Source organism: Prosopis cineraria, unplaced genomic scaffold, assembly GCF_029017545.1.
Source record: "Prosopis cineraria cultivar Desert tree isolate PC_DT_omini unplaced genomic scaffold, ASM2901754v1 PC4, whole genome shotgun sequence".
NCBI classification, from domain to species: Eukaryota; Viridiplantae; Streptophyta; class Magnoliopsida; order Fabales; family Fabaceae; genus Prosopis; species Prosopis cineraria.
The window spans coordinates 42342852-42370414 of NW_026555335.1; the positions used below are offsets into that span (position 1 = coordinate 42342852).

At 33.6% G+C, this 27563-nt stretch overlaps 3 protein-coding genes across 7 annotated transcripts; all 3 read right to left on the reverse strand.

Annotated features, from left to right (window-relative positions):
* Positions 1 to 9055: 9055 nt before the first annotated feature.
* Positions 9056 to 10945, reverse strand: LOC129309523 (zinc finger protein ZAT3-like). Its single transcript, XM_054951128.1, has one exon. The coding sequence runs from the start codon at positions 10511 to 10513 to the stop codon at positions 9257 to 9259; it is 1257 nt and encodes a 418-aa protein (XP_054807103.1). The 5' UTR covers positions 10514 to 10945; the 3' UTR covers positions 9056 to 9256.
* A 2653-nt stretch (positions 10946 to 13598) lies between these two features.
* LOC129308528 (uncharacterized) lies at positions 13599 to 17763 on the reverse strand. Of its 2 annotated transcripts, XM_054949688.1 has the most exons (3): positions 17017 to 17763; positions 15674 to 15824; positions 13599 to 15196 (listed from the first exon to the last, which is right to left on the reverse strand). In XM_054949688.1, the coding sequence occupies exons 2-3, from the start codon at positions 15816 to 15818 to the stop codon at positions 13797 to 13799; spliced, it is 1545 nt and encodes a 514-aa protein (XP_054805663.1). In that variant the 5' UTR covers positions 15819 to 15824; positions 17017 to 17763; the 3' UTR covers positions 13599 to 13796. The 2 variants fall into 2 exon arrangements, with proteins under 2 accessions (XP_054805663.1, XP_054805662.1); XM_054949687.1 differs by having other exon boundaries at positions 15674 to 17763.
* A 2170-nt stretch (positions 17764 to 19933) lies between these two features.
* Positions 19934 to 27563, reverse strand: LOC129309481 (plant intracellular Ras-group-related LRR protein 7-like). Of its 4 annotated transcripts, none has more exons than XM_054951075.1 (9): positions 27196 to 27563; positions 26218 to 26287; positions 25982 to 26028; positions 24844 to 24952; positions 24613 to 24698; positions 22669 to 22759; positions 22153 to 22199; positions 20322 to 20408; positions 19934 to 20214 (listed from the first exon to the last, which is right to left on the reverse strand). In XM_054951075.1, the coding sequence occupies exons 1-9, from the start codon at positions 27292 to 27294 to the stop codon at positions 20104 to 20106; spliced, it is 747 nt and encodes a 248-aa protein (XP_054807050.1). In that variant the 5' UTR covers positions 27295 to 27563; the 3' UTR covers positions 19934 to 20103. The 4 variants fall into 4 exon arrangements, with proteins under 4 accessions (XP_054807050.1, XP_054807049.1, XP_054807048.1 ...); XM_054951074.1 differs by having other exon boundaries at positions 22144 to 22199; XM_054951073.1 differs by having other exon boundaries at positions 22153 to 22229.

Here is a 27563-nt window from a genome sequence, read left to right on the forward strand (position 1 = left end):
AATATTGATCAATCTCAAAATAAAATCAATGGTGTTGCTCAAGGCATATGTAAGATAAAAAGCAAATAAAAAGAAATCCAAGCTTTTGTTTGGCATATATTCATATATTCGTAGTTTGGCAATTAGCATCATCTCATTCTTGAACTCCTCTAGACCTTGCCCAAATTTTCTTGAAAGCCTCTTAACAACAATTTGCTCCTCCCCACAAAGCTTTCCCTATTAAAATGAATGAAGAAAATTTGATCAGATTTTATTTAATCTTATGTTTTGAAAAGAAAGCTCAACAGAAAGCCTTTTTACCTTGTAGACTGGACCAAAACCTCCTTGCCCAAGCTTGTTTTCCTCTGAGAAATTGTCTGTGGCTATTGCAATATAATCAAAATTGAATAATGGCAATTCTAGTCTACTTAGTTCATAACCTTCCAAACTCAGTTTAGCTGATCCTGAAAATTCTACTGAAACTTGTTATCATCTGAGATTCTTAACATTAAAAAGTGGTATCCTCTTTTTCATCTATTTTTTGTTGACAATAAAATTAATAGAAGAGAAATTATTGGATTTAGTGACTGTTGAGATGGTGAAATTTCTTCAACATCAATTCAATCATGAGAACAAATCTCTTCAAGAATATCTTCACATGCTTGAGCATCTTTTTCAGTCGCCCTATCCTTCCCAAAAATATTAGACAACTCATCATAATGAGGGAAAGTCCTATTCCTCCACTTTGCAGCCTCCTTGTTCACCTACAAGTGAAATTAAATAACAGAAATAGCAGTAAAATCTAAAAGAAAAATTGCAACAATTGAAATCCAGAAATTAACAAAAACTAACAGAAATAAAAAAAAAGAGAGACAGAATTTGACAGCAGTAATTAAAAACCAGAAATTGACAGAAATAAAAAACCAGAGATAGACAAAATTTAACAGCAGCAATTAAAAACCAAAAATTTGACAGAAATAAAAAACCAGAGATAGACAAAATTTAACAGCAGTAATTAAAAACCAAAAATTGACAGAAATAAAAAACCAGAGACAGATAGAATTTGATAGCAATAATTAACAACCAGAATTTGACAGAAATAAAAAATTTACCTTAACATATTCATCCCAAATAAGTTTAAAAGCTGTCACACATTTCTTTTCAACGTCCCAACCAAAACTAGATAAATTAAGAAGATCAGAAACCACACCATAGTTAATTTTTAACTTTTTAACCCTAGACTGGATCTAAGGATGGGCCTTAATACCACTTCCAGGTATCAAACCATCAAGCATATCATTCAAAGTATTCAACACACGTGGTCTTAAACCATTGTCAGAGATAAGTTCACCCTTATCATGTAGTGCCATCATGCACTGGATTAGCAACTCATCCTCTTTAGGCATCCACATGTGCTTATCCGACTTTCTAGACTTGCTTGACATGTTTGTTCAACTATAAGAAGAAAATGTTAGAACTTGATAATAACATAAATAACAATATCAGAATATATTATTATTAAGGAATAAAACCATGTATTATTAAGGACATGACAATAATTCATGTTCTATCATACCATACACCACACTCAAACAAACAAAGGAAACTAACATATTCAAACAAACAATAATATTTAAATAAAATAACTAATTCATCTAAATGTCTTATTAGAAGCAAAAGCAGTGAACATTTCATTAGCAAGAGTATCCCTAAAGGTAACCCATTCATCAGAAGCATCCATGTTTTGAATCGGAGTGTTTTCCATCCCGTCCACATCAATACCCATTTCTTGAACTTCATTTTCAAGTGGATCCACATCTTCTTGTCGAATTAAGTTGTGTAGGAGACAACAAGCAATTATAACTCAGTTCTATGTTCGAATAGGATAAAATAATGAGCTTCTTAGAATAGCCCACCTTAACTTCAAAATGCCAAAGCATCGTTCAATTACATTTCGTGCAAAAGAGTGCCTCATATTAAAGCACTCTTGTGCACTTCTAGGATGTCGCCCTTCTCTCCATTCACTTAAGTGGTAACTTTGCCCTCTATACGGTGCAAGAAATCCCTCACAATTGGTGTATCCAGCATAAACTAAGTAATAGTAACCTCGTGGAACTCTTAAACCATTCCTTCTACTTATGGCATCACGAAGAACCCGTCTATCTGCTGCGAACCCTTCCCACCCAAGCAAAACATATATGAAGAAACCATCTTGTGAGCAAACACCCAATATATTTGTAGTTATCTCTCATTTTCTATTTTGATATCTTGCCCTATCAAGAGAAAGAACTCTCAACTTGATGTGAGTTCCATCCAAGGCACCTAAACAATTCTGTAAAATAGCAAAGTCAAATATAAGTTAACATAAATTATTCACATGTCTTTGACAAATAATGATAAATACATAACATGTGTATTTAACTTAAACCACTTCCACCTTTTGTCGTTAGAGTCCTCAAGCACACAGGCTTTGGTTTCTTCAACAACATATCTCCAAGTCTCATCATATTAGTAAGAACTAAGTTGAAATACCTACTAATAGTTTCTCCTAATCTACCAAAGTTATGTTGTATTACTCTATTCTTCACATGATAAGCTAGTTTGTGTAAAAACATGGCAACTTGTTCATCTACAAGCATGTTCTTACTATGTTTAAAACCACCCACATCCGTTAGCATAAACCATAACTTATCAGATATTGATCTATGCATTCTAAGTAAGTTGTAACATGCTACATTACTGCTAGACATCATTCTCTTTAGATAAGATCTCTTAGCAATAAAATCCATTCTATAAGGTATATGTCTAATTCTTCGCCTCCTTAGCATGATAGTCATACACATACAAATACAAAATGTATACACTGCCTCAGTCATGCTCATTCAGAAGAGAAACAAACGTAAAAGTATTATCTTTTCTTCAGATAGTGCCATAACTGTGTACCAATTATACAGATATATAAAAGATTAATATCTAACATATATAATGGAATAAAACTAATTAATGGTTAACACTAAATCACAATGACAAAATTCTTCAATAAAATTAAAATAACAACTAAAATATATAAATTCTTTTCATTGATAATTATAAAAAGTTATAAAAAAATTCATATAAAAAAATACCAATAACTTTATCTATCATTTTTAATTAAACTAGGACAATAGGTCAATGAATTTCTATAATATATAGGACTTTCAATCATTTTGTTGCCTTATTAATTAGTAATAAAAGTCCATCTCAAAGATAAAATACCACTAATACTAATGCAGTATCAAAATAGGCAAAAATTTCCTAAACATTTTTTTTTATCAATCTTGCATTGAAAATATGCTTGAGGAGATGCATCCAGAGTTATTTGTCTGGAGGAGATTATTTTCTTTGTTTGTGCTTTGTTAATTACTTGAAGTGCTGATTATGAAATTCTAAAACTGAAAATCCATAAAATGTGCTTGATTGTATAAGCGTGTGCATGTACTTTATATACTAGCTTAATAGGAAGTCTAAGCAGAAACATAATTGTGTTTATTGTTTTTCTCTTTTTTTAATTCTGAAAAGGCAGGTTGAGGAGCATATGCGTAGGAAAGCTGTAAAGGAAAAGCAAAGATGAAGAAGCAATACTTGATGGAGTTAAAAAGATGAAAAAGCAAAAATATATTTACAACCAATGTGGGCCGAACCCCTAAGAAAATAAGAATGGAGTTGAGAGCCTCTAGTGGTAAAGATCAGAGAGCAGGTCCCATGGGGAACTTTAGTGAAATAATAAGAAATAATAACCCATCATTGGCAAACCCTATGGTTGGGAATAATAAGCTACTTGATCCACCTGACAACGCTACACATAGAGGTAAACATGAAGGAAACCAAAGCATGATGGTGGGGAATCTGGTTGGTAACTCTGTGTGTGCCCGGCAAAAGGATAGATCGAGAATTCACCCTGATGTTGTTAGACAGATGCAGGAAGCATCTTATCCCTCTAATACCTTCTATGATTATTTCATCCTAGAATTGTAGGGGCGCTGGGGGTAAAGCGTTCCCAAACTTAATAAAAGATATTGTCAAAAAATATAAGATTGATGTGTTGTGCCTTGTGGAAACTAGAATTAGTGGATATAAAGCTGATTGTGTTGTCCGAGAGCTGGGCTTTTCAGATTGGATTATAGTAGAAGCAACTGGGTTTATGGGTGGAATTTGGGTTTTGTCGAATGATCATCAATTTTCAGTGGATTATATTTTGTCTAGCACTCAAATTCTCCATCGTAAAATCACAAATTTATCATCCTCAAAATTTATGCTTGCTTCCTTTGTCTATAGTGAACTTAAGAGCTTTGTAAACGCACCCTTTAGAACTAAATTGAACATTTAAAGGGAAAAGCAAAGCCCAAAAAAACAGAAGATGGACGAAGGAGATGGATGAGCGATAGTACCTAACAGCGTGATGAAGGAGATGGACGAGCGATAGGCGAGATCAATGGAGCAAGTCAGCAATGGAGATGGCATTTGAGTTCAATGGAGCAAGTCGGCAATAGAGATGGCGTCTGAGTTTGATGGAGCAAGTCGGCAATGGCAATGGAGATGGCGTCTGAGTTTGGTGGAGCAAGTCGGTAATGGAGATGGCGTCTGAGTTCGATGGAGCAAGTCGACAGTGGAGATGGCGTCTGAGGTATCCGACTCAGGTATGCGAGACTAATGAAGTTTATTAGGGCAAATATGATAGGGGCACTCTTGTCCAAAAATTATTATTACCATGGGTAGTTTTGTCATAAAATAACAAACTCAGGTTTGATTTCTCAATACTATGGGAGAGATGGGTTTAAGCAATCCCATCTAAGTGGGTTTAAGCAATCCCATCTAAGTGGGTTTAAGCAAATCCAAGTATGACTTAATATCTCATACCAAACACATTGAATTGGGCCTTTCCTAATACTAATGCCAAACCCAACCTCTCAATACTACATACCAAACATGGCCTTACAGACTTTGGCAAACGTTGCCTCGTTTATTCCTCCATCCTCTCACCTCACTTGGATTCTAATTTTTTTTATCTGTTTTATCATTATAGGGAAAAAAATTTTGGCAAAAAAATAAATAAAATGTAGGAAAAAATGTAGGAAAAATACTCGCAGTATTCACCAATCACATCCCATGTTTATTATGTACACAGAATTTATTTTAATTTGTTGATTGATCATTATGTCATATAATTCATATAATGAATCTTATTATTGGGCATTAAATAATTTTATTAAAATTATAATTGAATACTAAATATGAATATATCTTCCAATAAAAAAATTTAAATATGAGTTTAATACATTGTTAGGATGTTAATTGACATTATGTTACGTGTCCACCTAATTTGTTTTAAAGTAACTTGACATAAATTACTCTTAGAAAATATTGGCCAAAGAAGTTTTTATAGAAAATAGCCGTTATATGGCCCCAAAACAAATAAAGAGAAAGAAATCTTTTCTAAGCTCAGCTGCTTCAGAGGCAATTTCCTTGTGCAAATGTGTATGCATCAATCATCAATGGACCCACCTAAAATAGATATCAAGATATTCAAATCCTTCACCAACATTTCAGCACTATATTTCGTTCACAGACGTCGGCCCCATTGGCCTGTGGATGGTCTTTTTTTTTAAAAAAAAAAAAAAAAACTTCTGTGCTCCTTCCTTTCTAATTTAGTTATTTAATTTTCCATTCTATTGTAAATATTTGTATTTGACTCTTTTCCAACAAAAAAAACAAGAAGACAATCATTGTGAAATAACTTCAAAAATTAATTAAAGTTTATCACATTTGAAATTAATTTAATAATGAATATAAATAATTGGGAAACTATACCAATACAAATACATAAAAAGATTAGCTAATCATTAAAATTAAAATGAACTAAGAATAAGAGGCTAACGCAGGAGACGGGGAAAATTGTGCTCCCCGAGAAAGGGTTGGGCTCATGATCCAATCAAAAAAGTAGATAAAGAGATGCTAATACTTAGAGCCGATAATTTGGATCAAACCCGATGGGTCAGCCCGAACCTGCTCGAAAAATTTAGACCCGAACCTGAAAAAATAATATTTTTTATTGTTCGGGCCTATTCGGGTGCCCGATCGGGTTCGGGCTTGGCCCGAATACCCGAATAGGAAAAAAATAATTTTTTTTAAAAAATATATAATGTAATAAATATTAATTATTTTTCAAGTTTCATATTATTTTATTTTAAAATATTATATATTTGAGTGTATTACTATAGTTATTTTAAAAAAATAAAAATATTTATATTTTCCCATTTTTATTATTTTTAATCAAATAAAATATCTCATAATAATAATTAAAATATATTTTAATATTGATTTTTATATTTTAAGACTCAATTTTTTTTAAGTCATATAAACCATTTTCATTTCCAAAAAATTATATTTTATATTTTTTATAAAATAAGATAATTAATTTTAAATTAAAAATAATTTTAAAAATAAAATTTAAACATGTACGAATTTTTGGCTCTACTACTAAACAAACATAATAAATAAAATAATATTTTTAGATAATTATTTGATTATTATACACGCCAGACTTAGTTAAAAATTAAGAATGAACTAAAGTAAATACTTTTTATATATAGGACTTAAACAATATAAAATACTTAAAGAAAAAAATTCAAAAAAAATAGTATTTTGCCCATAATTAAATAATTTTATTTTATATAATATAATGATGACTATTTTTTTCATATTCTTAAAAATAAAAAGTATAGTTTATCCAATAGTTATTAAAAACTTTGAACTAATCAGGACAATAATTTTAAATTAATGGTTTAATCGTAGTTGAATTGAGATTAACTTGATCATAATTAAAATAATATGATTTAATTAAAATATATAAATATTTTTATATAAATATGATAAGGGCAATATTTAAATAAATAAGACATTAATTTACAAGTAAAGAAAATATTTATGAATAAATTGCACATAATACAACAAAATAGTAACAAAGCTACTTAAATACTTAACTATAAAGTTAATAAGTTATTATTTTTTTATTCCTTTTAAGTTAAAATAATATGTTATGCTTAATAAAATTATTTAAAAGTTAAAATTGATTAAAAATAAAAAAATATTTTAAAAAAAGTTTCGGGTATTCAAGCCTGCCCGAATAAGCCCGAAGGCATTAGAGCCGGGCTTGGCTATATGAGCTTTTTAGAAAGAGTAGGATTCTTTAAGCCCAATCCGAATAAGCCTGGCCCGAATTGAGCCTGACCCGAATAAGCCCGGCTCGCCCGAATTACCGGCTCTACTAATACTTCAAGGCTGTATGAGGAGTGGGCTTCGACAAGAGAAATATTTTTTTTTTACTACGTGCTGTTATTTTTTTTATTGGAGCAAGTTTTATTCAAAATATCATTGAATATTAAATATATGTATTTTTTTAAAAAAAATTAACTTTGTTTTACCATTATGTGGGAAGCTAATTCCTCTTCACTAGACCTGGCTTCGCTAATGTATTAGTAGAAATATTAAAGGAATAATGAATGGCGTAAAATTTTAACAGGACAAACCTTTTTCTGGGAATTTTAAGGCCAATCATACTACAGTTTTATTTTAATGTGACAATTGAATTGATGCTAATTTTTATAATCATATTATCGTATTATTTTTATATCATGTGAGATGATGAGATTCAAGTAAATAATTTTATTCTTACAGAAGATTCACATTGTATACAAAATTTAATTCTGTTAAAAATGATGACCTTAATTTTTCAAAGATATTAAATATAATTTAACTAAATTTTTAATTAGTTTTTCTTGGTTTTTCTTGGTTCCCAAGACATCTTACACCAAGTTGATTAGTTGAAGCACTTGGATCAAGATCAAACTATTAGAGGCCTGGGTACTCAATTTGAATTTAAACAATTAATTACAATTAATACTTTTATCATACGCAGATTTGAGATAAACAATAAGGATTTTTATTTTTTTATTTTTTTAAAATAAAAATACATGATATTACCCAAAAAATACATGATCAAAGATAATATTTTGTTGTGTACTTAAAACTGATTTATAATTTAAAATACAAATACAAAATCTTAAGAATTAGATCATTTTAAATTAAACTTGGATCAACAACCTAAATCATTCATCTGACTATTAAATAATTAATTAAATTTTTCAAGTAAAAATATTTGTTCTTGTAGATGCCCTTGGTGATATGAGAGATTTTCGCTCGCTCAAGTATCAACTTACTGGTGGAGCTAGCCATGTCCAAAACCTGTTTAATGATACAGTATCGACCAAAAAACTTATATTCTTAACATTATCTAGTTAAAGTGATGTATTAAATCAAAATATGTGAATATTTTATAAATTATTTATACTATGAGAAATTCTTATTATTATTATTAACACATTAAAATTTACATATTTTATTTTAATTTGATAAAAATGCATTAAATATATAAGTTTAAGTATCAATACCCCATCTCACATTATAAAACACTTTGAAGAAAATCTCATATACCAAAAAATATTATTAAACATATTTAACAATTTTATTTTTTAAAAAAATAAAAAAATAAACTTTCAAAAATACATGTTATTTAATATATTAAAAGAGATAGGGACAACAATTAAATAAATGGATAAAGAAAGGATAATATTAGAATAAGTCTATTTAATATAACTTTAACATTCGCAAAGTGTTTTATATTTTAAAACGTTAAATATATTTAAAAGTATCTTATAATTTGAGACATATTAGAATAAGTCTTATCTTTAATATTATTGTGAATATCATGGTAATTAAAACCCTATAAAAAATTAATATGATAATTGCCATTCAAAGTGGTGCGTAGTGACGAGTGAGAAGAATTTGATAACACGCCACTTGTGTGCTAAGTGAGACAAGGAAAACCTGAGAGAGATGGCTATTCTGGCGTTTTGGTGGTTGACTAAACAACCACCAAAACTTCATCACTGAAAACCACCCCCGTCCATTGAACTTTTGGAATTCACCACCAAAAAAAGAACAAAAGTAGATTCGCTTTTTTCAATGAGAAGCAAATTGATTAGGAAGGGGAAAAACAAGTAATGAACTGGTATATCATCTCAAAAGTTCATCTAGTAAACTACTCGAAGAATATGATATGAGCAGATATACCTTCAACAACAAGGAGACATGGATCCTGTGAAGAATTAACCAAAGAAATGCAGAAAAATTTGTCCTATACATTTCGAATCTTCACTGAGAAATTGGAACTATGATGTGATTAGTTAGACATTAGGCCTACCAGAGCCTCCTGCTTGTTGTGGATGCCTCTCACCCACCAGGGTGATGATCTGTAAGACTCAGAATTACTATTATTATTGCTGTCTTCTTCCTCTGCTGGAAGATTCAGATCGATCATGTCCCTAATTTTCTCAACTGGCTCCTCAATCAAATCCATACTTTCAGCTAAATGGGATCTCTTGTGGCCATCCATCGTTTGCCCGGATGGAAAACTCTTGAGGCAAATGGAGCATTCGTGATCTTTGCTCTTGTTAAGCTCTGCATCTTCATGAAGATCCGAACCTGCAATTGCTTCATGGTGAGAGTGAGACGAACCTGGTTTTATAGTGTTTTCACTGGTCTCATCTATTGGAACAAAGCAATCTCTGGCGATCTTCTTATGGCTGGCTCTATGGCCACCAAGAGCTTGGTAAGAATGGAAGATCTTGTTGCAAGAAGTGCACTCGAACTTGTATCTTCTCTGAGAACTCTTCAAGGGATTTGAGTTCAATTCTGAACCCAATAACTTGTAGTTCTTCTTCCCTTGTTCTTTATCAACTTCCTCAGAATCCTCCATTGCAGACTGAAAATCTAGCTTCTTCGTCTTGCTCTCCCTAGACCCACTTCTTGCAAAATGATCCGATGTTTCTGGTTTTTTATCAGACTCCATTTCTCGAGATCCCCGTGGAGGCACTCCCCTGCTAAGCATCATCAAGCTCAAAGCTACCTCTTCTTGCTCGACTTCAGAAACAGAAGAGGAATGATTGGAAAAGCACAGAGACGAGGTGGTCGCTCTTGTTCTCTTCGATCTTGTTCTTGTTCTTGGTCCGGGAGGTTCGTTGTCGGATTGGCTCTCCATGACAGTCCACGAATCTTGATCTTCCAAGCTATTGTTATCAGTAACAGAAGCTCTTTCTTTCTCGGAGTGACATTTCATGTGACCAAACAGAGCCTTCCAAGAGTGAAACCCTTTACCACAGCGCTTGCACAGCTTGTTTGAAGCTAGAGTGGTGCCGTCACTCGAATCGGCGACTCTCCAAGTCTTCTTCCTCTTCTCTCTCAGATCATAGCCGGCAGTAACAGCAGCTGCGTCGCCAATCTCCTGGACGACGACATGCGAGAGCTTCGTCGCTGCGAGAGAATGCTCAGTTTCAGCTGAATTATTGCCGGAGATGTGAGACCTCATATGACCGCCCAAAGATCTGCCGCACGGGAAGATTTTGCCGCAGAACTTGCAGACACGCTTGGAATCTTCCATGGAACGCAGAGATCAGAGAAGGGCAGAAGGATGGATGCGAAAGCAGAAGAGTGCGTGTGGAGAGTTAATAGGGTTGGAAGAAAAAATCAAAGGAAGGGGAAGAAGAAAGGAAGCTAAAAATGGAGGAGAAATCCATGGAAGGAGGCAAAGAGGAAGAAAGCACGTGGAGTGAGGAGAGGAGATTGCGGCAAGGCTTCACGAAATCTAACGGCAAATAAAGACCCCATAACTGAATGAATCCACAGCACACCTATTCCTATTCCTATTCCTTCCTTGCTAGCTCGCTTCTTCTTGCTCACTGCCCTTTCTTCTTCCTCTGCTCCTTCTCTCTCCCGTGCTTTTCAGCTGAAAGCTTCCCCTTCCAATAAGATACATGATAAGATTGTAGGATTGAATTCAAGTTTGCACCAAGACATAAGAATTGTGGGAGAGTTACTTTCAATTGCACTCCACAATATTCAAATTTATCTACTCATGTAGTCATATTAAAAAACATTATATTATACAAATCGTCTCATTGTTTTGTCAAAATTACATGACTCTATATTTTACTATTAAAACCTATTTAAATCTTAGTGCTTTTAATTTTTTTTTATATTACTATTTGACCGTGTCAGATTAAATTTCAATCTTAAGGTTTAATATTTTAAAATAATCACAAAGATATCATAAATAATTTATTTATTAATTCATAACTGACTCTCTTAAATTCTCAACTAATGTTACAAATAATTTCAAGTAATTGATTTTGAACTAATTTTTAAGTAATATGCTTGTATATTATTAAAAAAAACTCAAATTTACAACTAATTTTCATAAATTCTCAATTGACATTGTAAATAATTTTAAATATATTTTCAATTGACTATTTAATTTTTTTTAATTGCAAATAAAAATCATAATCTTTTTACCAAAATTTCAATAATTCAAATTATATAAGTATCATTAATATTTTTATGGGGTTTGTAATTGTCATTTTCCCATGAAAGAAAGAGATGGTGGTCCAAGAGCTTCCGAGGATGCATAAAGCAAATGAAGTGGGTTGTAGATAGGGGTTAGTAACTTAATATTAGGCTTATTTTATGTCTAAACCAACCAGACAATCACAGATTTAGATTCGGTGATTGTATTTAATATATTTAAACTGTTAAAATTTAGGTTAACAATTTAAATAAATTTACTCACATTAATCTCAAATAAAGTATAAGTTCATAATCATTGATTTGGATTTTAAAAATTCAAATTGTACAGGCACTCAGTGTCTACCTATATTAAGTACAATCATCAAATTTAAATCCGGCAATCACGAGGGCTACGTCACTTTTGATGAATTAATAATCTTTAATATTTTTGTCAATATTATATTTAATTTTATTTAACTGGCAATGCAAAAATTAGTTAAAAATAGTTTCAAAAGTTTTCTAAAAAAGAAAATTTCTAGTTATATTTATACTAAAATTGGTTGGAAATGGAATTATTTTGCGTGATCCCGTTTTGGGATAATCACAACACCCTCCAACGTTTTTTCTTCAATTATGGTGCTGAATTCTATAAATATATATATTTACATTATGCTATTTAGAAGTTCAAACTAATTTTTTTTTATTAACAACAAGCTGTCTCAGTTGTAGCATCACTTTCTATGTTCAAAAAAGGGTTCAGTCTCAAGTCTAGTATTAACATGTTTGTGTGTATGTTTAATTTGATTGCGATGAAAAAAAATGGAAATAGCTTCCTTGATGAGAATATATACAATATTCGACTTGTTATTTGAAGATAAAGGAGGTGCGTTGATTTTTCAGCTTACTGTATAACTAAGCAGGTCACAGCAAACTCATTGACAAAGCCGTCCATACTTATGTTAATTCCTCTATAGAACCAAATTATATATAACTAAATTATAGGTCTCATGCTTTGAACCAAATTTGAAATGAGTCATACTGTGGTTTATCATCTCATACATTCTTCAAAACAAAACAATAACAAATTGGAAGAACTTTTGGCATAACATAGAAACAAGAGAAAAGAAAAGAGTATGATCAGTTTGTTGCCCTTACGCCGGCATGAGTGGATTGGTGCGGTGGATCAGATTATTGTTTGTTGTAACGTGGTTAGAAGCTTCAAGAGTAGGTTGGGAATAAGTGAATCGAATAGAGCCATAACAGAGAATATATAAACACATACATATGACTGGACCGTTCGTTTGGTGACCTTAGTTAGTGTCCTAATAAAGGACCACATTGTAGGTTGTGTCCCAAGCAGCTATGACACCACTTTCACTGTGGATTTTGGATATCACCATGTTAGCATCTGAAATCAATAAGACTAATAGGTTAGGCTCAGGTTAGCCTAGAATTCAATTAAGAACCTTGGAGCCGGCAACTAATCAATAAACTATTAGAGAACAGAGGAAACAAACAGAGGAATATTTGGGATACAATGTAGATGATGGGGTTATAAGGTCAGAATGAAGACAACGAAAATGAAAGTGCAAGGGAATGGGCTATAATTACACACGCACGCACGCACGCACGCACGCACACATATAAGAATTGGGTTGGGATAAAGTTCAAAAGGCGTCAAGATTGGTGGGTAATATGCTTTCCGGACACTCGGTTCTCAGAGCTCGAATCTTGCAATGTTCGCAAGTCAAAATTTAATCGTGGTCTGGAATGGCTACTGCTCAAATTTGCACACCATGTGTTGTAAGGGCTGGGGCATACGGGCTACCAGACTGCCTGCGCAGCTCTAGATCAAACCTTGAGAGATCAATTCGACAAAACAGCATCAAATATCTCTTCACCTTATCTCAGACAGGGCCCTCGCTTTCCTAATTAAAAAATCTAAATGAACAAGTAACAAATACCAAAGCGGCAATTGGAGAAAGGACTATTTTTCATGGACTGGGAATTGGATGGTACAAAGTTACACCGCACCCACGACTGTTCACCAATCATCCCCTCCCCACCTCAAGTGTCCACTACTACCGTAAAATTAGAAGCAAGGACTTTATAACTCCTAAAAGGACTTGAGAAAAATAAAGGAGACACAACTCGATACCCAACAAAAATGGGACCCAACTCAATAACCGAACTCATTTGCCAAAACTCATATACATGAAGGTTATATTTCCAATCTCACGTCAGTATACACAAGTTGGAATCACTCTTATTATGCTTTGCCAAGAGTGCTAGATGACATTCACTCAACATAAAAAGCCTCGGACATAGATTATTCCCAAAATTGTGATTGAAGAAGAGTCCAAGCTAGCACAACACTAAGCTCAAGCCCTCCTCATTTCTTGCCTCAGCCCATCTCCAAAAACCTCTTCAATCATGCTGCATGTAGGTAAGAAGTCAATTTTATCTTTTGCACAAGACATAAAACCAGAATCCCAGGCTTTGGCATCACAAGACTCCGTAGCATATCCTGTGTTAAAGCCATTGTTTACCCCATTGAGGTCATTTGAGCAAAGATCATCATTCTCAGTCTTCCCTTTGATCTCCTGTGAACTAACTCCTGGGTCAGAGGATGTGTATGATTCATCCAGTGCCTCGTCATCACACCTCTCTTGACAAATGATTTTATCCTGACACTGAATATGCTGTGGGGAACTGCTGGAAGGCTGCATCTCTTCAGGATCATATTTTAAATCATCGTCAATGTCACTCTTGGTAAAGTCCACAACTTCATTAGTATCACAGGTTTCATCTTGAGGATACTCATCATAATCTTGCAGATCATTTTCATGGCAGTTATTATGATCAGTATCATCTTGATAGACAGGAGACTCAGCAACAGAGTCCTCATCTTCCCCTAGGGTTGCAATTTCATTGGCATCACTACCCTGCCATTCATCATTATCACTGTCAATATTCAAATGGTCATTTCTGTTCTGCTCTGCCCGCCTTCGAAGCATGAACACATTAAAGTAGTAGCTCACTATCTCCTTTTTGGTTCGTGCAGGAAATACGATTGGAAAAGTGTTCCAGAAATTCTTGCTGAGGGAAGCTGGATTACTGAACACGACCTCGTGAAAGAGTTGTTCATCTTCCGCATTCCATTTTTCAGCCACTTGCTCTCCCATATCACACAGGCCCAAATCATTAAATCTTTCTAGTTCAGTTGTTTTAGCAAGCTCCTCTCTTGCTTCTGCAATATGCTGTCTTACACACCTCACAGATCCCCAATCTTCACAGCTACAATCAGTTCTGCCCCTTCCAACTTTACCATCATCGGTAGATAACTCCATATTAGACATGGGGATTATGCATGTTCCCATCCATCTTTCCCCAGATTTACCCCCAACAGCAGGGCTGGAATTTGAAGAGGTATCCAGTACACTAGTGGAGCCTGGTAGGTCCCATGTTGGAACATCAGCTTGATGATCAGCTCCAATGGGGACAAGTTTGCGTGGGGGGTGTTCAAGGAGTATGGAATAGATGTCCTCATGGCGAGTTAACGTCCTCACTGGATGCTCTGAACTAAAATACTCAGGATAAAAAGAGAAATGGACAGGCATATCTGACCGGACATCTTCACTGGTACTAGGAGCCCAAGAAGAAACAAAGTTACTTCCAGGAAAGCTTGTTTCAACGTCTCCAGCATCTCTAGGATGTTCAACAAAAATATCACTAGCAAGTTTCTCATCACCATCAGTGTTAACTTGTCTGCATCCAGACTCTAACCAATCACAAAGTAGACTGGGTCAAAAAGCTTTTTTTTTTTTCAGATGAGGATACATTATGAGGAAATGTAACAAAAATTCATACAGTCATCTGATTTATCCATCTCCTGGTAGTGGTAGGTACAGTCAGAATCAGAAGTCAATAATGCTCAAATGCTTCTTATTACTACAAGGAATTTTTTTAAGAAAAAAAGATACTATAACATATTTTAGGAAGAGTGTCAGTAATAAAGGTTAACAACCAAGCCAGTACCACCTCAAAGGGAAACAATAATTGAGTTAGAAAAAGGGAATACTCAATAACTCAAACTTCATCTATCGGTCGAAATTAGTTGACAACTAAACCAGTTTATCAACACAAGTTACAACAGAAATCTACTTGATCAGAAACTTCAAACTCCTAAACAAGCTTTATGTTTTAAAGAAAAGAAAATTTAATTCTAAAAAGGGGGGATCCCCAAACAAACCCACACCTGATGTTTCAGGAATCTGGGAAGAATTCCCAGGAAATACTGATTCTGAAAATGATATGAGCTGATTGCTGGGTCCTGCTTGTTTTGGGTGTTTAAAAGACACCTCAAGCATTTCCTCAGCATCAAAAGGACGCTTCTGTACCATTTTTACCTGCAGGAAAGAACTTCAAACAAGTAAGAAGCCAAGCTGGCCCCTTATTACAACTGTCAAAGTAATATGTTTTATAATATTGAATCAAAAGAACCAATAAGATCGCTCAACAATGGATAATGAATGTTTCTCAGAGGGATAAGGAACGTGTAACAACCTTTGTCCGCAAATTGCCAGATCATATTATTATTAAAATAAGTTATTCATGACCTGCTTAGAGAAACATATTTGAAACTCCACTCACTAATTTCCATAACCACTAGATCTCTATAGGATTTTCCAGGACAACTGTTCCCATCTTTTTTTTCTACCATTATCTCAATTCGAACCATCTATTTAAGATTAAAGAAATAGATTAAGTGTGTACACTATTCAGTAAGTTCCATTACCCATTCAGGACCTCAAATCAATCAACTAAACACCAATTATAATTTCCCGCTAAATATTATCCGAAGTAAAACTATAAGAATCCTGTATTTGAACTAAAATCAAGCATATTCTCAATCCATAACAAACAAATAAGTATATGCAGAAGTTTCAACAATAAAAGAGTGCTACTAAAACAATTTTAACAGCAGTTAAATATCATATACACACTCACACGTACTAAATATTTACTGTTACTCTTCTAAACGCCACAATGTGATACAAATAAAACAGCCACATGCGGTAGTAAATGACTAGAAAATTCGATGCTTCCTTTTCTTAATAAGTAAAACCTTGAAAAGTAAAACCAGAAGCTTGCATGCACTTATATCAGAAGACTCTTTAGTTGCCAATAAAGGAAGAAAGCAAAAGAGGGAATGAACAATCACATCAGAACTGAGGAATGATAACGAAAGAAGCAAGCAACTTGAGCTCTATCGAATGTAGCAGCCAATTGTCAAGCAAAATTCAAAACTCTAAAAGCGGAAATTGCGATTACCGAAACAATGACTCTTATTTTAGTTAATTAACATTAAATTAATTAATATTATTAATATCATCAAGAAAGGATAGTGGGCCCAATGATCCATGCACCCTTTACTTGATAGAGCCTGGAAAGCATCATTTTCAGACAAACGTAATTATTCCCCCTAAGGGACAACTTAGTCATTAGACTGCTAAATTTTCTTCAGCAATTTGAATACAAATTACCATAACAATAAATGTACAAATTGCAAGAAACTACCAAAATGAAAACCACATATACCTTAATCCAGTCTCCCGTAGAACTTTATCGCCAACCCTGAACAAGACAATAATGGCTCCAATTCGGAGTATTCAGGCAAGTGAACCCTAATTCCACACTTTCCCCAAAGAAATTTATTCAAAAAAGAAGAAGTCCTAATTGCAGAAAACCCTAACCCTAGATCTATCTACTCCGGCACGAAGGAAGTCGAGTAAAAATAATTAATCCTTATTGTCAAAAAAAAAAAGAATCTCGCTTAATCAGACTATGTGGTGTGGTATCTTATAATCCGAACAAACCATCAACGGATCTATAACTATAAATCGTGAAAATACAAAACGATGTAAATAATTTACAAAAACAGAAACGATACGAAGTTATAAGATACATCCATAACTAAAATCGGACATAAAATAAAGGAGTTTCTCAGATCCGGCGAGGAAAAGACAGATCAAGAATATTCCAAAACGAAACCCTAAGGATGGATAAGACGATTGATACAACCGAAAATGGGGATTGACCGACGCAGAAAAACAAGAGCTGACGGAAGCTGGTAATCAATTAGAAGAATTCACAACGAATTAAGAGATCGAATCAAGCAAGAACAAAATCGAGATGGAACGAAGACGCAGCAAAAGACCAAAAAGGGCAAAGCTCGTATTATTATTATTATTATTATTATTATAATTTTGTCAGAAAACGGGAACGACGCAATAACTAAACAAAGGGCACGTATCTTCTCTTAATTACGGGAAATGCCCTTCTCACTCTGAGAAAGGTGAGGTGAACGCGAGAGCCATATATAAGGGACAGCTGGGAACAGCACCTCGAGGGCAGATTCTTGAATCACATCATAGCGTAAGGAGGTCCTGACAGGTGGCGTACGATGAGAGGGAAGTTTGTGTGAAATGTTTTGTGTTTCGCTCTTTTTGGGGCCCAACCTGATTTCTGTGGGCGCGGAATCTTGGAGACAAACAATGACGGTAGATTCTAATCTGTTCTGTACACGTTACTATTAACGTTTCTCTGGCCAATCAGGTAAAAACACGTAGCACTCAGATGCGGCACTTCAAGTCATTTTCATTTATCGGTTTTAAAAAAGAAAGAGTTCAATTTCATTTTGATTTCAGTCAAAAAAAAAATTCATTTTGATCTTGTTAATGATATTTAATCAGATAGAAAAATTTTAATGCAATACTGCTGTATTATTTAATTTCTTATTCTTTAAGTTAATCTACAAAACAGATTATAAAGTAACATGAGTCATAAAATAGAAAGAAAATAAATATATAAATTCTTCACGAGTTTGCATCCACATTTTGTTTTATTTTTGTATTAGGAAGGAAGTTTAGGATTTAATTTTTTTGGGGAGAATTTATCATTATAGAGATTTAATTTTAGGTGGGTCTAAAAAAATTTTAAAATTTCAGTTCAATCTAGAAAAGAAAAGTCAAAAAAATTTTAACGGCAAAAAAATCCAAATATCCTTCATATGTTATATAGAATCACTAATTATTAATTTTCTTACTGTACTTATTAATTTACTAATATTACTTGTAAATTATATCTATTTGTCATACAATTATTAACATTAATTTTTAATTTGCTAACTTTACTTATTAATTTACTAACATCAATTATAAATTACAATATTTGTTAATAATTTACAAGACTTGTCAATAATTTACAATTAATATTAATAAATTAACAAATAAAGTTAGAAATTTAATAATTAATGTTGTTGTTTATAATTGAAAAATTGATGTCAAGTCTTACATAATTATTAACATGTTAACTCATGAAATTTATAATTCATATTAATAAATTAATAAATGAAGTAAAGAAATTAATAACTAGTAATTCTACATGACAAATAAAGGATATTTTTATCTTTTCACTCTGAAAATTATTTTGACTTTTTTTCCTTAAATTGAATTAAAATTTAAAAAAAAACTTAACTCACTTGAAATTAAATCTCTACATTAGTCCGTAACTGAACTTTTTTTTTTTGTTGGTTAGCAATTGTAAAATGAACCTTTATGCATAAAAAAAAAAAAAAAAGCTCGACTGGATTCAGGAGTTCAATTGGTCGTTGCAAATTTTTTTTTCCCTCATGAAAATGTGTAAAATAATTGTAGCAATAATTAATTACCAATATTAATATTCACCATAAATTTTATATCAAATTGTACCGTGAGCGCGCGCGCGCGCGTGTAATTGCGACAAAGACAACATATTTTTTTTTTTTTTTCAAAACAAAAAAGGACAACCAAGCATGCAAACTTACCTGATTAGTTGAGAACATCGAAGGAAGAATTGTCCGAAGACAAATGAAAATTCAATATGTAAAATTGTTGAATGTAAAAGAAAACCGTTTCATTTCCCCCGTACTTTCTGCCAACACTACAGTTTAAAAGGACTTGCAGGACTTTCTCATTTAACGCATAACATCTTTTTTTTTTTTTTTGGGTTCAAACCAATTGTTAATGACTCTGATTTACTGTCGGTCCGGTTCTTAAAACAATGCTGCAAGGAGAAATTAGGCTGTGCTGCAAAATTTATAAAGACACTCCAAGAAAATTTGGTGTTTGAATGTCTGATCAAATGTTTTAGCAGTGCATCAAAGGAAAATAAGCAACAAACAAAGCATATTTGTGTAAATCTGAATCCCAAGCACGGACAACAGATGGAATGTATCTTTGATAGCTGTTTGCAATGTCCTTTTCTTTGTTGGGTCTCTTCGATGTGTTTTTATAATCTCCTGATCTATTTTAGTATCAATTACCAGTTTTCCTGTGATACAACAGAGGAGTACAAAAGATGACTCCGGTTTTTATTTTCATGACAATGGCTCTGATTCAAAATCTACACGTATTCAAAATCAACTGAGTGACGGAGAGTAGCATTATAGTGAAGCCAGCAAATTTGCAGGCAAATGGGTAGGGAAAGAGAGGATCAAGTACAATAAAAGAAGCTGTTTTCCAAGTTACATCAAAATTTTGGCCCAAAAGGAAAAAAAAAAAAAAAAGTTACATCAAAACTCAAAAGCCTATACAGCCGTAAAATCCCGTTTGATTTGTGAGTGGCTATAACTAGCTAGAAAATATATCATACATCGACACCGTCATCAAGACATCTGGAACTGATCATCACATTTGAATTAATTTGTTTGTCAAACTTCTTTCTCCTTCTCGCTTCAAACTCCGCAAACCCATCCATCTACAGTATTCACCGTAGTTAAATTGTATTAATTCTTGAACAACTCTGTTCCTTTAGCCCAAAGACAAACAAAAAAGAAAAGAAAATGCACGAGATCAAAACCATACCTGCTGAAACAAATCCACTGGTATAGGGTTATTGTGAAGAGATATGTTCTGCAAAGCTTTACAATCCTTTAATAGGTTCAACGGTATCTATCCAAAAACAGACCGGAACGTTATACAGGTATTTGCTCGAAACATGTAGGTATTAAGAACAAAGGGGAGGAAAAAGAGGAAATTATTGCCAAAATTGCATAGCAACAAGGCTTATAGCATAAAAGATCTGATCAGCAACTGAAAAGTTCAAACTAGAGCAGTAACGACTATCATCGAGAACATAGATTCTGATGTGCTATTTATACAAGATGTGTCTTTCCAAGACAAGAATAAGATTCAGAACTTATCGGAAATATTAGTAAGTAGAAACGCCTTCCATAATCAACATAGTAATTGCTGTTTCATTCATCCACCTCATAAAATGTTTCGTTCATGAGACCAGGGGATAGTCAAGAAAGGATAAGGAAGAAGAAAGTCAACTGATAGTCAAGAAAGGAGGAGGTAAGAATGTAACTTCTCTTGTTCAAGTTCTTGGGCAAAAACCAGATACTAGCATCACAAGCATCGGGTGGTTAATAGATCATAAGTCATGTGGTGACATGTGTCCCTCTCTTAGAAATAATCCATAACTATAAATCTTCAAAACTCACGGAAAGACTAAATCACAGATGCTGCAGCTGTGAGGCATAATAAAGTGCTAACAGAAAGAGACTAATGAATGAAATACTGATAAAATAAGATATATAAATTCATTATAAGCTAACATTAAAATCTAACAGGGAATGATTGACAAAATGGATAACGATTGACAAAAAAAATAAAGACCTGTAAAACAAATAGAAGAAACTGGATAACAATTATGGATTTGTGTGAACCTACTTAGTATATAAAAAACAACATCTCCATGCTAATTTGCAATTCAACATAATCATTAATGCAGTGCTTGGCTCACGAGAAAAAATAGGGAGGAGAGAAGAGAAAAGTGGAGGGACGTACTTTTCTCTTTTTATGTTTGGCTGAGCAAGAAAAAAACTGGAGAAGGGAAAAATTATTAATTTCACATGAACAATAATAATCTTATTATTTGCAGAACAATATTTATATATGATGAAAGTTAATATTTTGACATACTATTTATATAATTTTATTGTATATTACTTATTAAATAAAAATATAATTGTAAATTATTTTATCCAATGCTGGAGGGAAAATTATTTTGTCCAATTTTAGATTTTATTTTTAAAAGTATTAAATATATAATAATATAAATTTTAAAGTAAGGAAAAATTTAGAATTAAATGGAAAGAGGCAACCGGTAAAAAAACAAAACAATTCATAGATAAATTTGGAAATTGAGTTTTCTCTCCAAAATCTTCCTACATTCGGAGAGAAAAGTGAGAGGAAAAAAACATGTGTTATTTTCCTCCTAATTTTCTCGCCCTTCCATTTTTCTCTCCTTAGCCAACCAAGAGAAAATGTCATTTTCCCTCCCACTTTTTTCTTTCCCTACTTTTCTCCCCTGCCTAGCATAGCATAAGGCAAATCTGTCTACTTTTTATGACATTTAGGCTCAGATGTTCAAAATTATTGGTAATTATCTTTTAGATATTTCAAAATTTTACATTACAATTGCATAGCCAGCTGTCATTTTATTGGAGAAAGAACGAGAGCAAGCCAAGATGCTCACGCTGAAAAAAAAAAAAAAAAAGCAAAATGAGAAACCAAAGACACAGGAAAAATAAAACACCACAACACCAATCTTTAATTATGTCTAGCATTAAATCACAGATAAAAACCACCAAACTGGAGTTTCAAGATTGCAAAGCAGTACCAGCTTCACCTCATTGTTATCTAAGCAAATTGACTTCAAGCAGGTGAGATTGCACACTGAAAGGGGGAGATCTCCAATAAGATTATCTGATAAATTGACAAAACTGCCAACCTTAGCTTCAGTCTACCTCACAACAAAACCCAAAAACTAGAAAGATGACACATTGCTCCAGAGGTCCAGAGTAGATTATCAAAAGGTGATCAAGCACCCACAATCAATCCTATGGAATGATTAGGTGTAAAATCAGAGGTGTCAACTATGAATAAGAGCAAATTTGCAAAGCACAATATTCTTGAGTAAGTATGCATCATAAAATAAATTTTATGGATGAAAAAAAAGAGTACAAAAAGGAGGATAAACCATCCTCCAATATAATATAGATTTATAAAGCCCTCCAATCTCTTTGCTTTTGATACAAGGAAAAACTCAACCTAATGAGTACACACGCAGAAAAGTGTAGGCTATGGCCATGAGCATGTACATGCGATGCGTGTATGAAGAAAGTCAGCAGATTAGGAAGCATACCACTGGCTTGTAATTCTTCCAGAGAAAAGCAACTTCCAACAGATTCAGGAAGAGATTTTAGCTTGTTATTTGACACATTTAAAAGCACCAGCTGAAAAGTCAAAAAGAGCATCATACTTTAAAAGTTAGTCATTATATTTAACATTTTGTTGGTTTTGGCTGCTGGTTCTAGAGCAACAGGCCCATCATAAGAAAAACATTTAAAGAGCAGTTCTAACAGATTATGAGAATTCATTGTTCTAACCTGAACCACATGTAAATACTAGTATGCGTCTATGACAAAAATTCACTCCTCATTTTAAGATTATTAACCATAAGACTTAATGAGTACTAAAACTACATATTTAAGTGTGTGTTTGAATTAAAAAATTTACAACTGAAGTTAAGATTTAATTGAGGTTAACAAACTGAAGTTAGAAAAAAAGCCAGTAAATGTAACGTGATTTATGTTTGGATATCTTTTTTTTAAAAGTCAATTAGATAAATTAAAATTTGTTTGGATGATTTAAGATAAAAGTCAGTTGAAATTTTTAATTATCAAAATAAACATGAATTTTTTTTATATATTTTCATATATATAAAAAAATAAAATTTTGATTCCAAAACTCATTTCCCACTCACATCCACGAATCCTCACTCACCATCCTCACCATCTCTGATCTCACTATCGTGACCCTCTTTTCTCTCTCACACAACATCACCTTCATATTCTCCCTCCCTAAGCCTCACGGCGCTCAATCGCTCCCTCCCTCATGGTAGTGACCACCTTTTTCTTATGAATGTGCTTCCCAGATTCTAACTAAGATAGAGCCACAGTCTCAGCCAATGTTTCGAGCAGCAGTAGACAAGGAGTGTAAAGAAAAGCCTCTGGAACAAACCCAAAACTCCATTGATGAACAGAAAAAAGGTTCTTACTTTGAAAGTTCATCAGGAAAAAGGTCTGGAAGAAGGGTTCATAACATTCTTCCTCCTCATACAGAACTAAAAAAATGTTCATGAGTCTTAAACAATATTGGATGTCAAGGAAGGGACATCTGGGCGTCCAACGTGGGTCTGCCCATCAACCTCTAACAGACTAGAAAGTGTGAGGTTGTCATGAACACCACACCAGAAAGCGTTCCGATTGTTAGCAGCAACACCGGTAAGAGAACCTTTTGTTGTGTCTCAAACTTGGGGTCGAAACACTGGACGGTCCTAAAATGGCGAACGCTAACAGCAAAAGCAAAGCATGCACGAAGTCCCCAAACCTCAACCTGTACGCCTTCAAGTCGACGTCGTCCGACGCTAGAGATGGCCATATCCCTTTGATTGTGACAACGCCATAGTGGAGGGCGCCTTCGCTGCTGGTGTAGCTACCAGTGAAACTGGAGAAGACACATTTGAAGGCACAGATGATGAGGAGAGCGTCAGCAAGGTACTTGTTAAGGATGGTGCCGCAGCAGCTGTCGTTGGTGACAACGGGGTTGAGGAATTGGAAGATGAAGACAATGCTAGTAAGGAGGAGCCTGATGAGATGACGCACAGGAAGAAAGCGAAGCTGGTGCCAGATGAATGAGGAGAGAGAAAGCATAAAAATATGAAAGGCAAATGCTGGAAGCGACCAAACGTTAATGCTCAAGGTAAAAAAGCCAGGTCTGTTGGCTTCTAAAAAAACGCTCGTTTAAACATAACTTAAGTTGAAAATTTTTGTTAATCCAAATAATACTTTTTGAGCTTTTTAGTTCCTAACTTCAGTTTGGTTCCTTCTAACTGAGGTTAGAAGTTAATCCAAACATGCTCTAAGATTTTTTTTTTTTTTTCAGAAGACAACTTAGACCAAAGTTAACAGGAACTAAATGTCCACTTCATATTCTTCAATCATGTAGCAATGATAATCCACAAATGCCCAAACCACAGGAGTAGCAAGTTCCATGGCATTAACCTTTAATAGATATATTTACTTACACTTCGCAAGCTGCCAATAGTCACAGGCAAGCATGTTAACAAATTCCTTGAGATGGATAACTGCTCAAGCTTCACCAACTGGCCCACTAGAAAAAAGATATACCTTAAGTTATAAAGCGCAACTAAGAAAACTTACATTGAGCGTGTGTCATGGAACAATTAAAATTATGCATTTTCCAAAAAATTAAAAAAATAAACATGTTAAATTACTTATTTAGAGAAGAGAATTACATTCATCAGGCAAGGAAGTAATTCTATTCCCATCAAGGATCATGATTTTTAGAGATTGTAGTTTTCCCAAATGCACTGACAGACTCTCAATGAGGTTATCAGCTAATACCTGTAAGATTAGTAAAACTTAAAGAAGTAAAGATTTTTTTAAACCAATCTTTCCTTATATAAGTAGCAATGCATGCAAATGCTGTAATGACATGGTATTTTGCTGGTCAAAAGAATAGCAAGTTATACTGTGTTTAGAGTCCTGACCCATGTTTAGAAAAGAAAAGAATTTTAAAATGTCTACAAAATTAATGAATTTTATGCTTCTGCAGAATTAATGCGTGGAGGAAGCAAATTGAAACTTAACTTTAAAAGGAACAATTGATATGTTGGAATTGAAGTAATAATATACGTGCCCTAATAGGTAATAGATTCTGCAACGACAAGTATGATTGACAGTTGACATTACATACTCTCTTCGTCCAATATTATAAAGTTTTTTTCACTGAATTACACCCTCAATGAGTTAGTTAATTGTTTTTAAAATTACACACTCTTTCCATATTTACTCCTATTTAATAGAGTATCTTAATTAGAAAACCTTATTAATTACACCCTAGTTAAGGGTATTTAAAAAAAAAATCATTAATTGCACCTCAAAAGACCCAAAAATCCTAATATTTCAACATCTTCATTCAATATTATAAATCATTAATTTACACAATGTTCTAGTTCCTTATAGAACACTGGGAAAAAAAAGTACAGGGACCTAGAACACTGAAAAAAAGTGCAGAGAATTTATAGCAGAACTTAAGCAAAGTGCAAAAACCTAAAATTATGTTTTCCCAAGTTTCTATAACAGAAAATTAGACATATTGAAGTACATAGACTTCAAATATCATTTGTCGGTGCATTTTGAAGAAGACACTTCACTATCTAAAACCAATAATTACTGTATTACTACATCGTGTAGATTCAAGCAAAAGAGAGCTTCTGGTTTTGATGCCAAAACTTTGTAAAGCACATGTATTGCTCTTTCAAAACTTAAAACCAATATATAGCAAAGAATGTAGAAAAAATTAATAAAAAAATAATTGTGTTCACTAGAAGTAGCAGGCTGGAGACATAAATTAGAACACAGAGTTCTTACCAGGCGCCGTAAGTTGATTAATTTGCCCATCTCCAGAGGAATGTCAGCTGCAGTGAAGAAATTAATTAATAATAACAACAACAAAATCTTTCACACAACTTCCAGGTAATTTGAATGGAGGTCAACATAGTACAGTCAGCTCTAGAACAAAGGCTTCAAGAACAAAATACAGGGCCCCACGCTGCTCTTTATAAAGCAGAAAATGAAATTAAAGAAAATAACATAAAACAACATACCTATTCGATTATGTGTCAAATCAAGAGTGTGTATAGACCTGTCCAGATCAAGAATTTCATCTGGAAATGTCTGTTTAGAAGAAAATGAGAAAAATACACCAAGGTAAGCTTGTAGCATCATCACAGTATGGATAGGCATACAATGACACAGACATACATCAGTAAACACAAAAAGAAGCAAATCAAACTTGTTAAGCTGAAAAGTAACAAAAATAGAAACCAGTATACCAAATGATTGTTACTCTCACCCAATAATGATCTGATGGAAGGTATCTATACAGCAAGCATGTTTGATGTCCAGTATCTATAAGATGATAATGCAGAGATTAGTTGATAAGTTTTCCTTTCTATTATCTGGGCATGCAAATGAGTTACATTCGTGATATATGCTAATGAATGCTCTCAATACAAGACATTTATGCACAAAAATTAGTGTGCCACGAACATAATGAGTTAAAGCTCAAGAGTATAACAAATATAACAGGAGGTCACCAAGCACAAGCAGTGAGAAAAATAAAGCGCGAGGTGTCGTTGACCTGGTGGTGCACTCCCGCAACATGGAGCAATAATGTCAATTGCACAACTTTTGGCCGTTAACATTCTATCCCAAGATTCATATTAGATAAGACACAAATTAAATGACACTCATTAACCCAATCACGTGCATCAATCATCTAGAGCACAAAATTGCAATTTGAAATGTAAACTGATTCAAGAACAGAATGCGCCGTTTGTAGTACCAATCATCATTCCGGCTGATATATAATCGTGAGCCTCGGCAAAATAGATTCTAGCAGTATAATACAAAGAGAGCAATATTTTAAAAACAAAAGGTAAAAATGAAAAGAATACAGCAGAACCCAGAATATATATCGAATGGTATAATCATAAAATAAATCGAAAGAAGAGAATACACACACACACACGAAAATAGAATCAAGTGCAAATTAAAACAAGAGAGGAACAAGATCAGGATGCCTTTAATTTGGAGTCGCGCAAAGCAACAATGCCTGTGGATCGCCAGCGCGCAATTCTAGTAGCCTTCGTATCAGCGTGTTTGCTAGCGGGACAGCCCATTTTTGGACAACGGAGGATGATAAATAAAAGTGAAAAAATCGTAGAAGATTTCGACCCTTCCTGAAGGAACCTCTGTTCAGTGTGTCCTACAGGTGATTCGAAGGAGACTCTGTAGTTCCAAGGATCAGATTAACGTTGTTTTTGCGTTGCAGACTGTTTTGAGGCTAAAGGCGGGACTCAATCGCCCGTGAATCAGAGCGACCAGAAACCGCGCTTTCTTCTCTCTTGGGTGGTAGCACCCACCGGACATTGCAAAAGAATTTATGATC

Excerpts from the sequence above, each read along its gene's own strand:
- LOC129309481 (XM_054951071.1), bottom strand. The coding sequence starts at position 27,294 with ATGGGCTGTCCCGCTAGCAAACACGCTGATACGAAGGCTACTAGAATT. Across the intron at positions 22,760-24,612 it reads CTATTGGCAGCTTGCGAAGT|CTGGTGCTTTTAAATGTGTC; the intron begins GTAAGTAAATAT and ends TTGACTTTTCAG. Across the intron at positions 20,409-22,143 it reads ATAACAATGAGGTGAAGCTG|ATACCGTTGAACCTATTAAA; the intron begins GTACTGCTTTGC and ends GTTTTTGGATAG.
- LOC129308528 (XM_054949688.1), bottom strand. The coding sequence starts at position 15,818 with ATGGTACAGAAGCGTCCTTTTGATGCTGAGGAAATGCTTGAGGTGTCT. Across the intron at positions 15,197-15,673 it reads CCAGATTCCTGAAACATCAG|AGTCTGGATGCAGACAAGTT; the intron begins GTGTGGGTTTGT and ends GTGATTGGTTAG.
- LOC129309523 (XM_054951128.1), bottom strand. The coding sequence starts at position 10,513 with ATGGAAGATTCCAAGCGTGTCTGCAAGTTCTGCGGCAAAATCTTCCCG.